The 14,247-nt window shown below is 41.3% G+C and overlaps 1 protein-coding gene across 10 annotated transcripts in view; it reads left to right on the top strand.

The window, feature by feature from the left end:
* CUNH2orf76 (chromosome unknown C2orf76 homolog) overlaps nt 1-10,773 on the top strand; it is a 77,394-nt gene extending 66,621 nt beyond the window's left edge. For 9 of the 10 annotated variants that reach the window (XM_040474857.1, XM_040474865.1, XM_040474864.1 and 6 more), the window contains 2 exons: nt 555-636; nt 9,228-9,429. In XM_040474857.1, coding sequence (XP_040330791.1) covers nt 555-636; nt 9,228-9,304 — 159 coding nt within the window. In that variant the 3' untranslated portion in view covers nt 9,305-9,429. Of the gene's footprint in view, nt 1-554; nt 637-9,227; nt 9,430-10,024 lie in introns of those variants that run through there. The other variant, XR_005790197.1, reaches the window with a different exon arrangement.
* The last annotated feature ends 3,474 nt before the right edge of the window (nt 10,774-14,247 follow it).

Here is a 14,247-nt window from a genome sequence, read left to right on the forward strand (position 1 = left end):
GATGATGATGATGATGATGATGATGATGATAATGGTGGTGGTGGTGGTAATGATGGTGATGGTGGTCTCCTGGAATACTGTGAGGATGAGATGATGATGATGATGATGACGATGATGATGACAGCAACAACAGAATAGCAGCAGCTAACGTGGAGAGTCCTTGCTCTGTGACGGATAACCTATTGACGGTTTCATCTCATTTCATCTTCACCACAGGGCAAAAGAGAAGATTCCTTCCTCTCCCTTTTCTACAAAGGAGGAAACTAAGTCTTGGAGAGGCTGTGTAGTTTGTTGAGAACACACAGCGGGGCATTGGTGGAAACCAAATTTTAATCTGGACCTGGTGCCAAAGCCCTGTGCTCCCCAGCCCTTGCGGAGCGAGCACACATAATGGGTGTTCACATGTGTGTGCTTCTGCCCTGTCGATGGTGGGAACAGCATGTGACTCCGGTTATTGCCGTGACCCAGGGTAACAATCCTGTGTCTTCAAGAAGTCTTACCAAACACAAAGCATCTATAAGTACTGGTAAGATACAGGTTTTCTTTCTTTCCAGACAAATGAGCTTGTGTTGAGTTTGGAAGATGATGACAGACTCATGCTGAAGGAAGACAGCACGCTGCGAGCCGCTGGAATCGGTGAGCGAGAGGGGCCCTGCGGTGCTGGAGGGGCGCTCGCTCCCCCAGCCTCTCTGCTGACGCCCGACTGATGTTTGGATAACTCACCGCAAAGTAAATGCTACCCTGGGTGCTCTTTACACTCCCTGATAATTATTCAGAGGAGGAGGACGAGAATGATGTACATTCAGATCATTTGACTGAGGGCAGGAGATATCTGCTCTCCAAATGTGCAGAATGCAAATAGTTCTTTTCAGCAGGTATGCTCAGAATTCTGCTGAGAGTTATTTTAAGTGATTGACAGGTTATTACTCACTTAATAACCTACTTACTCTTATCAGCATCATTTGAACTGACGGTTTGAGAGAAACGGACCTGGTAGAAGTAACGTGGAATAATGAAGTAAGATGTTGTTTGTATAACGTGCAGCGCAGTTTCTAATAGTCTTCTGGATCACTCAGGGCCACCAAGCCGTGGAATTTCAAGCAGGAGCCTAGTGTGTGCGGTTGAAAAGGGGCCCCACCTAGCTCTTCAACCTGCGTGTGGTTCTGTTTTAAAGAAATACCGTGTGACATGTTTTGTGACCATTAGATGTCACTCTAATTCTGTGTATGTACACCTAAAGATCATCTGGCAATAGCAGTGAAGATTTTCAGAGGTGTGAGCAGTTAAAGGCACTATGCCTCTGACGTACCTCTGCGGTCAGTGACTCTAATGAAACAGCACAGATCACACTTCCTTCATAATTATTTACATGTACTGGTTAAGGGGTACTCTAAGTGAGGTCCCTGTTAGGAAGCTTTCATCTTTTTGGCAGGTGTTCTCTTGAGTCATTTTAGTGACATATGTCAGGAATTCAATTTCGAAGGATCCGTGTGGCTAAGGTAAGTTCCTGACATGTCTTCTAATTTAAGTAGGATTTTGAATAACACGTTACAAAATCTTAGACTGACTTTCCCTGTTTGTTTCCACTATTAGCTGGATTTAGTGTCTTTTCATATTATAAATAGGTAAGATTGCTATTGTTTGAAACACAGTTTTTATTTTGGCATTTATTTCTTCAAATGCTGTTATATTATTACAGCAAGTGGCACCTGTGTTATTGACGCATACAGCACCTAGAAGTTAGCCCCGCTTGTCACTAACGCATAAAGCTGTAATTATTATAACAGATTGCTGTGGTATTAATGTACGGATTGAAAGCTCCATGGAAAAGATCAGAAGCAAACTAAAAAAGAAGTCAGAGTTCGCAATATGATACAGTTTTGACATCTCAAATGAGTGGGGAAAGAGTGAATTAGCTAGAAAATGATGTCAGGCCCATTGCCAAAGCATTCAGGAAAATAAAATTTAAATCCTTATCTCAATCTTTATTCCAAAATAAGTTGTGGATTGATTAAATGTCACAATGTAAAAAAAAATTTTTTTTTAAAATTTTTTAACGTTTATTTATTTTTAAGACAGAGAGAGACAGAGCATGAACGGGGGAGGGTCAGAGAGAGGGAGACACAGAATCTGAAACAGGCTCCGGGCTCTGAGCTGTCAGCACAGAGCCCAACGCGGGGCTCGAACTCACGGACCGCGAGGTCATGACCTGAGCTGAAGTCGGAGGCTTAACCGACTGAGCCACCCAGGTGCCCCCCAAAAAAATTTTTTTAAATAAAATGTAGCTTAGTAATTTCATAATCATGGGGAGAAGAGCTCTCCAAGCATGACTTTGAAGGCAGAGCCATAAATCGGGGCGAAATGATATATTTGACCACGTAAAAACTAAAAATTGTAAACAGAGTTAAAGCAGAAGCACCAAACTATGAAAAAATACTTTGTATATGACAAAAAAGTTATTAGCCTGAATTGATAAAAGCTCTTATAATTAGCTTGAAAAAGATAAGAAATCCTACTGGTGGAAGAAATAGCTAACATATGAAAAATAGTTCAGCCTTATTAGTCCTGAGAGAGAGAGATACATGATGATAGATGCTATTTTATGTAGTAATAGTAATCTAGTGGTTAAGAATTAGAGACTGGAGCCAGAGCGCTTGGGTTTACAACCTCATTCTGCCACTTACTGGCTGGGTGACCTTGGACAAGTACCAATTTGTTATTTATTATTACTTTTAAACATTAAAAAACATTTTTAAAAAATATTTATTTTTGAGAAATAGAGCACGAGCAGGGGAGGGGCAGAGAGAGAGGGAGACACAGAATCCGAAGCTGGCTCCAGGCTCCAAGCTGTCAGCATACAGCCTGACATGGGGCTCGAACCCATGAACCGTGAAATCATGACCCGAGCCAAAGTCGGCCGCTTAACCAACTGAGCTGCCCAGGCGCCCTGACAGGTAGTGGTTTCAAGACTAGCAGACATGAAGAAAAGTGGTAGTATCCAAGAGAATGTTGGGAAGTGGATACTCTTTTGTACTACTCTTGGGAATGTATATTACCTCTAACTTCCTGTAGGTCAGTTTGGCCAATGAGACTTTCTCGCTCCTTAACTTTGTCTTGTATCTGTTACCAGGCCAACAGGAGTACGCTTCCTCAAACTCTGTGACTCCCCGGAGGTTGAGATGTGCCTTCAGAGGGGTGGCAGGGGTTCTCTCACCTTCCCTGTTTGTGAAATCACTGGTGTAGAGCTTTCTTTATTGAATGGAAATAGAATATATTGTGTGATACCATTACTGTTTAAAATATATATTTACACATCTGTATGTGTATATGGAGAAAAGATCATGTAACAAAATTTTAGAAATGGTTCTTCGGGTGGCGGCACTTTAAACAATTGATTTTTTTTTCCTCTCCATATTGTCTAATTGTTCTTGTAGTGGAAAATTTTTATACAGTTCACATATACTTAATTTGTAAATTAAGGAACCAATTTTAAAGAATAGACTCCTGAAAATTGGTTTGAGTGAAGGCTCTGCATTTCACTTATTTTGTGACCTTTGGGAAGCCATTTAGTGTTTTTGAATGTTCTGATCTCTGTAACACAAAACAGAACCAATTAGACCTGTGTCAGACTGTTGTCTTAAGAGTTGAATGAAAAAAATCTATGAAAGCATCTGGAACGATGTCCGTAGAGACCCTCAGAAATACTTATTTGGAAACCATTTTGGAGAAGGCAGTTGGCAAATGTGAGTTGTTGGTTTAATTGTCATTAATCTCAGACTCCTGTATGGGCACCTGGGTGGCTCAGTCGGTTATGTGTCCGACTTCGGCTCAGATCATGATCTCACAGTTTGTGAGTTCGAGCCCCACATCAGGCTCTGTGCTGACAGCTCGGAACCTGGAGCCTGCTTTGGATTCTGTGTGTCCCTTTCTCTCTGCCCCTCCCCTGCACAAGCTCGCTCGCACGCCCCCCCCCCTGTCTCTCTCTCTCTCTGTCTCTCTCAAAAAGTGAATAAATAAACATTAAGAAAAATTAAAAACTTTCAGACTCATGTAATGAACCATCTGTGAAGGTAAGCATCAAATCCATCTTTTTGTCATTCCTGTTTTAAAGCCATGGGTCTTTGGGGAGAATCAGATCCTTTCCACGAGTCTCAGGGTGGGACGAGTCCCAGGGTGCAAGCCCCTAGCCCTGCTCAGGGGTGACGCTAGGCCCAGCCTGAGTGGCTCTCCTGTCCCACAACGTCCCTCCGTGTTGCCTGGGGCCGTGTAGCTGTACCCTGGAGAAGCTTCATTTAACACCTAGAGGAGGAGGCAACGGGCCCTGGAGACCAACCAAAAATTCTAAGTGGGAGTAGAGTTGTAAAAACGACCCTTGAAGTGTGCGACTTTTCTAGGGAATTGCCGCTCCCTCAGTGCTGTGTCTGGTTAGGTTTTAAGAGGTTTAAGGGAAAAATTCGAAGTCGTCCCTCTCCCTTTGTACCACTTGATCTTGCTGTAGAGCTGTCACTCTGCCATCACAGCCAGTTGCCATGGGAATAATGCCAATGTAACAAATTTATCATTAGGACTTTTCTGCAGAATTCATGAAAGGGAAGGAAGGACTGTGTGTGTGGAGGGGAAATTAGGGGGACAAACTTGTTTGAAGATCTCTTTTCTCACGGAGAAATTCTCCAGTTCCTGCTCCGACCTTTTATCTGCATTGCAGATCCCAATTGTATATTCTGCGCCTGACGTCAGGGCAAATTTTCGCTTGCGGACTCGGAGCTAAAAGACAGAAGTAAAAAGATTTGCTTTTTGGAAGGAAGAAGAAAGCTTGGCTCAGAACTGTTATTTGTAATCGAAAGATTTTTACCTTGTTATTAATGATTGTGGTTTTGTGCACTGATTCCCCTAAGTGGTAGATTTGCATGTAAGTATTTTGGGGGTATCTCTTTCCTTTTGCAACACTCTGCCACTATTATCTTTTGAATCTTCTTTCCTTAGGAAAGAAATGGTGGCAGGGTAACTCTTTCCAACCAGTTGTGTTTTACTGGAAATATTTTAAGACAAGATACAGTGGGCCAAACCAGAAGTGCTGATCTGAGGGAAGAGCTTGCGTAAAACCGGATCGTGTGATCCTTCCAAAGCTCCCTTGTGGTCTGTTTTCCTCCTGCGTGTCACCTCTTGGTGCCTGCCCATGACCAGATCCCTGACTCTGTGCCCAGCACCTTCTGATGACCTCACACGTACAGCTGATGTTGTGGGATTCTTTGGCTTCCATCCCTTTATCGGGCTCGTGTTTGATTTGTGTTTCCTGAAGGTTTGGGTCCCTTTCCCATTCTCTTCTGGGTAGTAATATCTTTGGGCGGACATGTTCTCCTCCCTTGACAGCGCGGGAAGGGGGCTGTTCTGTACTTTAAACATCAACACAGTGATAGTCTGGTACTCAGGGAAGTAGGTGCTAGACCCAGGAAATTGGGCTTCCAGAGCAAGAGGTCGGGACTGTTTCCTTTCTACCTTCCCCTCACCATTGTGGACATCACAGGCCTGCGTCCAGTCTGTCAAAGGTCAGATTTCTTTTACTATTCGTTTTCTTCAAACTGTAGCTTGAAACCCTCTCTGGCAGCTGATCTCAGGAACACCAGACGCTTGAAGCAAACATAAAATAAAAACCACTGTGTTTGGGAACTTTCTGCCGGATCCCTTTGGTGCAAAGTTAGAAATATAACTCAGCTGTGAGCACAGTTTTGAATGATTTGTACATTGGGATTTTGTGAACCTTGCAAGGGTAAGATGTATTCCTGGACCAGGAGAGAGGGCAGAACTTTGTCCTTTTGGTCTCAAATTGCCGCAGAAACCAAACCTCGCTCTTCCCGTATTTTGTGTGTGTGTGTGTGTGTGTGTGTGTGTGTGTGTGTGTGTGTGTACGTGTGCCCATAATCGCAATTATTATCACATTACAGACTGCCTTGATCATTATCTGTCCCACAGAGCCAGCGCACAGGTCTCTCTCTCTTCTCAGACAACAGTTACTGTGCCTTATGCTACATTGGTGCTGATTAGTACAGGCCAGGGAGTTTGAAACTGCAATAAATCCTTGTCGATGGGTGAGTTTTTTGAAATAAGCTAGTTAAGGAGTTTAAGCAGATTGCCTTGAATTTTCCTTGAGATTTCACATTTAAAATTGGTTTTTCTTATATCCTTTTATATAAAGGCATTATTATTTTCTTTTTAAAGGTGAATGTATATGGTGTCTGACCTGTTTGGACACATGGTATACAATTATTCATTTCATTTTCAAAGTTTGAATGTCCTGGCTTATGTTCATTTCAGCAAACTTGAAAGTCTGCATTAAATTGGTGCGTGGTATTTGAAGGATTCTTACTTGATATCATTTGATAGTAAGACAAAGGATGAACTGGCAATGTATTTATTGGGTTTTAGATTTTACATTCATTTCAGATCCACTTGCCAAGGCGCTCTGCACCCGAGTGCCCTGTCGCCTACAGCACATTTAATTTAAAATCAGGTGCCCTGGGGGACTGGCACACAGTAGCCTTCCCGAGGGTTCTTCTAGAGCCATTTTAAATAGAATTGGAGGAGCAAGAATTTAAGGGATGATGGTGCGAAAGGGTGATTATGGAGAGGTCTTGAAAATCTTTTGTAATTTGTTTTCATTTTAAATTCACAAGTAAATTTGCATCCTCAGTACAGGAAATCGTTGTCTCAAACATTTTCAACAGAATTTTATTGATTTTAAAAAACATTCCATTTTGTTTGAGGACCACATTACTAAAGTTTACAATACATCTTAAGTCTTACTTTTTTTTTTTTCAATGTTTATTTTATTTTTGGGACAGAGAGAGACAGAGCATGAACGGGGGAGGGGCAGAGAGAGAGGGAGACACAGAATCAGAAAAAGGCTCCAGGCTCCGAGCCATCAGCCCAGAGCCCGACGCGGGGCTCGAACTCACGGACCGCGAGATCGTGACCTGGCTGAAGTCGGACGCTTAACCGACTGCGCCACCCAGGCGCCCCAAGTCTTACTTTTTAATGTTCCGAGTAACCTGCTTTGAATTTGTGTCTTGTTTTCCAGTTTTTTAAGGGTGTCAGTTTTACCAGCCTGAAGTTTTTGAGTGTAATCCATTTGTCAGTCTTGTTTTTTTTTTTTTTTTTTTTTGAGGAAAAGTATTCATCTGGAAATAAAATCTTGATCTTAGGAGGATCTCATTTTGAGCCTGTATTATGGGAGAAGGTGTAAATACTTTAGATAAATAATGAGTTGATCTGTAAGTTAATTAAACCCGAGCAAACCTGCATGTCAAAACAAAAATGCTTCGTCAGTGTTTTCTTTGCATCCGCTTATTCTGAACCTGTTACTGCGGTACTGAGGAACCATACGATGCATCCCTTTCTCAAAAGGGGTACAGATAAATGTCAGCTGCAGTAAGTGAAAACCGTAATTACAGTTAGTGTGTATTGAGCAAAGTGCTGTGTGGGCAAAGCACTGTGTAAAGTTCTGTATGTAAATAGCACATCCTAGATAACACTTTGCATTGTGATTATTAAGAACAGGGTGCCTTTTGCCCATTCTCCATTTGAAGAACGATTAACATCGCTTGTAAATGATATAGGTCTACCTTTGGGCTTGCTTCACTTCAAAAAAGGAAACCCCGGGAGCTTTTTGTAGAAAGGACAGACCCCAAAACATCTTCTCTTTGAATACTGAATTTTCTGAAGCCCCCTTGTCAACAGTTTACTGATTCCAAGTGCGGGGCCTCTTAGCCATTCTTTTAAAGGCTGTTTTCTTGTAAAATGTAGCTATACGTGAGCTTCTGGTTTGCCTGGGCTGCATTTGTTTACAGCCCCTCCTCACCAGATTCTCCGTTTCTCTCTGCCCACCTCCTCCCCACCCCCAGGCTCATTGTGCCGAGATTGTAATCTGATTTTCATCAAGATTCATCTTCACTTAATCTTGAAGATGCAGTGAGACTGGAATGAGGATCTGAGACTATGGGTGTCTTTATTTTCTTCTTTCCACATTTCTGTGTTTTCTGTAATGAGCACAGGCAACCCATGATTGAGAAACAATAAATTTGATATTCTTAAGGCCAGCATTTTTTTTTTTTAACTGAAGTGCTGTGCCAAGCTCCTTAATTTCATTCTTTTGTGGTAAATTCTAGCGATGAGATGAGTTTGGTAAACTAAGAGACCCGGGGGTGGTAATCCTTGGCATCTCTTTCCCTATTATCCTATTTATTTGGCTTGAAGAGTTTTACTTGTCTGTTTTTAGAGGATATGTTAATTGAGTGATCAGTATTCATTACAAATAATCTTGTCTGTTTTCTTGTCGAGATTCTGAAGGCCCTTTTGCTCTTTCTGTAGAAGCTAAGCAGACTGTATTAACTTCTGGTTTAATTTAAAAAACGAATGTGGAACTTGTTGGCGCACACCTTAAAGAATTGCATGTTTAATAATTGGAAGGCTTTCCATCAGATTTGTCTCCAGTCTGAATTAATAATGTTGCTGACTTATTGTTTTAGAAGACGGAGTCCTTGTCCTGCTGGGTTGAAAGAATGTGACTGCTTTGCCCCTCTGTGGGTCCTTTAGCTGTGCTATATCCCCTGTGAATAATTAGAGGTGTTTGAAGGTATTGCGGTAGAAGCCAATTTGTGTCTTTCACTTTGCATATTGTTGAAGCCTCATGAATTAGTCATAAGCAGGCAAAAAATTAACTTCTTCAGACACATATTTTGATGGGTCATGAGGGAGAATGTAAAGTGATCTGTAAAGTATTCTACTGATCCTCTAAGTATTAAATTATTATACCTACAGGCTAATTTCAGAGAGACAAAAAAAGAGCATTCTTCCTCCGCCTTCAGTAACCGAGCAGCAAATTTGGGGGAAAAAAAAATAAACGTTAATTTTCTAGGACTGTTAAGAGGTCTATAACATGAGCAATTTTATGGTTTCCTGGACACCAGAGTCTTGTACGAATTCTTGTTTTTAATTGTTTTCTTGGGTATTTTTCTTTTTAATTTTAAATTATTCGAGTTCAGAATTCTTACAACAACCGATACTTCTTGTTGATTTGATGAAATGTGAAACCAAACAAGTAGCTCATTTTTCTCACTTTCGGCGTCTGAAACACTGAATCAGAGTAATATGGATTTCAATACTTGCTTAAAAATCTAGTTTTACATTAACATTTTTTTTTCCATTGTCTTTTTTTTTTTTTTTTTTTCCAGCTCATGAAACTGAAATTGCATTCTTCTGTGAAGAAGATTATAAGAACTACAAAGCTAATCCCATTTCATCCTGGTGAAAACCCTTTGGGGGCTCCCTTTTTGCATACCTGTCTTAAGCTCTTTATCCCACTAGTGAGTTTTTTTTTTGAAATTGATAAATAAACCTAAAAAATTAATCGTAGGCTCTGCGATTTTTGCTGAAGTCTGTGGTGTTTTCTGTCCCTGCAGGTCTGTACTTTTTCTTTTTTTCTTGTTGTAAAATAATGTATTATGAGAAAAAAACATACGATTTTTTTTTTTTAAGTGAAAGAAATGGTTATCCAAAAATCATCATGGACGATTGGTTCTCTAGTCATAACTTATTTTTCTGAAATTAGGGGTTATTTGGGTGGCTTGCATGTTGGGTTCCTTAAAAAGATTGGAAGATGGGGTGCCTGGGTGGCTCAGTCGGTTAAGCGTCCAACTTGAGATTCTCTCCCTGTCTCTCTCTCTCTCTCTCTCTCTCTCTCTCTCTCTCTCTGCCTCTCCCCTACACGTGCTCTCTTGCATGTGTCTACCCTCTCTGTCTCTCAAATAATAAATTTCAAAAATAATTTTTTTAATAAAAAAAGAATATAAGACTAAGGTCATTCTGTTCATTTTGTGTTCTTCCCATGGTTTCCATTAGAGCCACTGTGGACCGTTACCGTCTTTGGTTAGCAGAGATTATGAGTCTCTCATGACCACCAGTGGCATCTTTTTGGCCACAGTGAGAGGTTTTCTGATGTAAGAGTGTTTCTTTTCTTTTCATATTTCAGCCCACACAAATAACACGACTGATTTCCCACCCCCCGAGCTGTGTTTCCTTACTTCAGGAGCAAACTATAATAGAACCAAACTCATTTCTTTGGAGAGAAAAGGTAGCAGGATGTTTGCACTTCTGGAAGAAAATTTTTCGCTGAGAACAAGTCTAAGACATGGAAGGTACATTTTTTTTCAAAATAATATAATACTCTGGGTTCCCTATAATGGCTACTACCAGTTCCTAAAGAGTCCTGATTTCAAAGGGGCCTCTCGGACAGCATGTGGATCTAATGAGAACTCCTACGAAGTTAGTTGGCCCTAGAATTATTCCAAGAACCCTCAAAATTGCTAGTAGGACAAATTGGTTTCATTGTGGTAGAGGCCAACTTAAAAAAAAAAAAATCAGCTTTGAAAGTCTGATTAACATAATCAAAATATGGTTTTTTTGGGGCTTGTTGAAAGATTTAGTATAGTAGAGCCTTATTTAAAAGAGAAAGTTTATTCATGGTTTCATTCATTAAAAAAGGGCTGAATGGACCAATGACCCAGGCTCCCGAGGAGTGAATAAACACTGAAATAAGACACAGTTTTTGCCTCAGCAAGTGGGGAAAGATATTTAAGCAAGTAATTTTAATATAGTAACAGTGGAAGCTGCCATGGGAACAATGGATGATGGGATAGTTAATTCTATATTCTGTGCAGGCTTAGTTTTTATTTTTATTTATTTGTTTTTTTTTTAAAGTTTATTTTGAGAGAGAAGAGAGCTGGGGAGGGTAGAGAGAGAATCCCAAGCAAGCTCCATGCTGTGAATATGGAGCCCGAAATAGGGCTCTATCCCACAAACTGCAATCATGACCTGAGCCAAAAGTAAGAGTTGAACACTTAACCAACTGAGCCACCCAGGTGCCCTTGGTTAATTTTTATTAAAAAAATTTTTTTTTTAATGTTTATTTATTTTTGAGACAGAGACAGAGCATGAACAGGGGAGGGTCAGAGAGAATGGGAGACACAGAATCTGAAACAAGGCTCCGGGCTCCGAGCTGTCAGCACAGAGCCCGACGCGGGGCTTGAACTCATGGACCGCGAGATCATGACCTGGGCCGAAGTCGGACGCTCAACCGACTGAGCCACCCAGGCGCCCCTAATTTTTATTTTAAAAGAAGTATCCGTTGAGCTTTTTCTTAAAAGATTAAATAGGAATTTTTACTTAGTAGAAAATAAGGGAAAAGCTTTTAGGAAGAGGGACCAGCATGTATAAAGGCAAAATGCTGTTAAAGAACTTGGGATTTTCTGCAGGAAGTTACAGATTTCAATGTACTAGAGTGGAAGGCCCTTGCACCAGAGGGGAGGAAGAGAAGGCCAGAAGGGAGGTTGAGCTAGGCTTTATCTATCACGCTAAGGAGTTGGAACTTTACCTAGTAGGTAGTAGGGAGCCAATGGAAAGATTTAAACAGATAAATTATAGGACTAGATTCGTATTTTAGAAAGGGAGCTTTGGCCGCAGCATCTAGAAGGCAGAAAGACAGTTGTCATGGACCAGGCAAAAGTCTGGATGGCCTGACCTCCAGAGTTCGGCACAGGGGAAGGGGAGGGGAGGAGACTTTCTCGCGAGATAGTGTTGCCATTTGGTCACGAGTTACATGGCAAGCATCTTGTGGGGTACTTTACATATATTATCTCATTCACTTTTTACCCCAGCTCTTCAGTCTAGATAGTATCATATCTATTTATGGATAAAGAAATTGGGGCCCAGAGAGGTAAGGTAGTTCACCCAAAGTGATGCAGTCATGTACAGTGGGATTGGACCTGGGTGTATCTTGAAGTCCTGACCTTGCCCTGTCAGCCCTGTGGCCTCCAGTTAGAGGTGTGGGGTGGAGGGACTGGGGGAATCTGGGGCTTGGTGAGGGCTGGGTGTGGAGGGTGTAGCAGAAGGAGGAGTGGGGACTTGGTGATTCTTGCCGGAGCGAGTGGCTGGCTTGATGGCGAGGGCGTTGACCCAAGTAGGGGATTTGGTGAGGAGAAGAACAGGTTAGAGCACATTACATTTGCTCATTTTGCACTCAGTTTACACACCAGTTTTTCATTTTTTTAAAATTTTTTTTATGTTTATTCGTTTTTGAAAGACAGAGACAGAACACAAGCAGGGGTGGGGTGGAGAGAGAGGGGGACACAGACTCTGAAGCAGGCTCCAGGCTCTGAGCTGTCAGCACAGAGCCCAATGCGGGGCTCGAACCCATGAACCGTGAAATCATGACCTGAGCGGAAGTCGGATGCTCAACCGACTGAGCCACCCAGGCGCCCCGAGTTTTTCTTTTCTAAGAAAAATGAAGCCTTTTTTTTTTTCACCTGTATATTTTCTTTTTTAACAAATAATGCAAAAAGATGCATACAAAGTCCTTTGTTTTGGTGTGTATTTTCCTGATTAGTTACATATAGTTATAAACACAGGTGTGGAAATCAAAACTAGAAATGTCTTATGACTGAAGAGGGCTTTTACCAGGAATGGAAGATTGGTTCAAAACTACAGAAAACCTATCAAAGTAATTCACAAAATCTGTAGATTACAGGAGAAAGAAATTACGCTTCTCTCAGTAGCTGCCAAACAAGCATTTGATGATCTGCAACCCCGGGCGTAAGTGAAAGGCAGGAAAAGGATGTGCCCTTCGCTTAGCGAAAGTTGTCCACAGAGAACCCGCTTACTGGACAAGTGTTCTAGGCAGACCTATCAGAGAAGATGCAGGACCAAGGTGACCACTGCTGCCGGGACTATCCAGAATTGTTCTGCGGGTCTTGTTGTAGCCAATACAATAAGAAAAGTGATAAGGAGCACAGATACTGGAGAGGAGGAGGTAAACCATCCCTTTGCAGACAACAGGATTCCAAGCATATCAAGTGACACATTAGGAGAAGTAACGAGAAACTTCCAGAGCACCTGATGACCAACCTACTGAGACGTGTGCACACAACGTTCCTAGAGGATATAAGAGACCTAAGCGAAGAGGGATCACATGTTCATAGATGGAAACCCCGGTGTCATAAAGACATAGGTTTGTACCGAACCTGTAACTTAGTGTAACCTCCATCAAAACCCCCAAGGATTTATATTGGCGTTTGACAAACTGGCTTAGAGATTTTATTTGGAAAAGGAAATGTGCAAAAAGAGCCACGATCAACTGAAAAAGCAAAAAGGAAGGGGGGTTACCCACCAGGTGTCAAAATGTGCTTTAAAGGTGTATAATTAAAACAACTGGGGAGTGATACAGAAATAGACCAAAAAAAAAAAAAAAAAAAAAAAGAATAACAAGTAAAACTAATGTATGTGGAAACTTAGTATATAATAAATGTATTTGTAAGAAAAGAAGGATAATTATATGCTAACTAATTTGGATGTAAATTTAAAAAAATAAAATTTAAAGAAAAGGATATTTTTAGCAGCTGGCTAGGCGTGACAAGAGTGAGTTAGGGTCCTACTTGCTACCATTCACATAAATTTCAAATGGATTAAATAACTAGACATGAAAAACAAGATGATGAGCTTATTAGGAAAAAAAATGGATTATATATGTGACCATGGGATAGAGAAGTCCTTAAAACACAAAATGCAAATACTATAATTTGCTAAATTTTATGTGTCTCTATGAAAAACTAACTCCCTCCCTCAAAAAAAAAAAAAAGGTTGAAAGACAAGTGAATGGGAGAAACTACTTGCAGTTATTTAAAAAAAATTTTTTAATGTATTATTTTTGAGAGAGAGAGACAGAGCGTGAGTGGGGAAGGGGCAGAGAGAGACAGGAAGACATAGAATCCGAAGCAGCTTCAGGCTCCGAGCTGTCAGCACAAAGCCCAATGTGGGACTCGAACCCACGAACCGTGAGATCATGACCTGTGCTGAAGTCGGACACTCAACCGATTGAGCCACCCAGGTGCCCCATATTTGCAGTTATAAAGTAGACAAAGAATGGGGCTCCTGGGTGGCTCAGTCGGTTAAGTGTCTGACTCTTGATTCCGGCTCAGGTCATGATCTTACCGTTGGGTTAGTGAGATCGAGCCCTGAGTCAGGCTGTGCACTGATAGAGAGGAGCCTGCTTGGGACTCTCTCTCTCTCGCTCGCGCTCGCGCACGTACGCTGCCCCTTCCCCCCCTCAAATAAACATGAAAAAAATTTTACATAGACAAAGGATTCGTTTCCTGAATATGTGAATAACTGTTATTATAAGTCGTCTATGAGAAATGGACA

This window comes from Herpailurus yagouaroundi, unplaced genomic scaffold, assembly GCF_014898765.1.
Source record: "Herpailurus yagouaroundi ecotype Mexico unplaced genomic scaffold, PumYag 140, whole genome shotgun sequence".
NCBI lineage: Eukaryota > Metazoa > Chordata > Mammalia > Carnivora > Felidae > Herpailurus > Herpailurus yagouaroundi.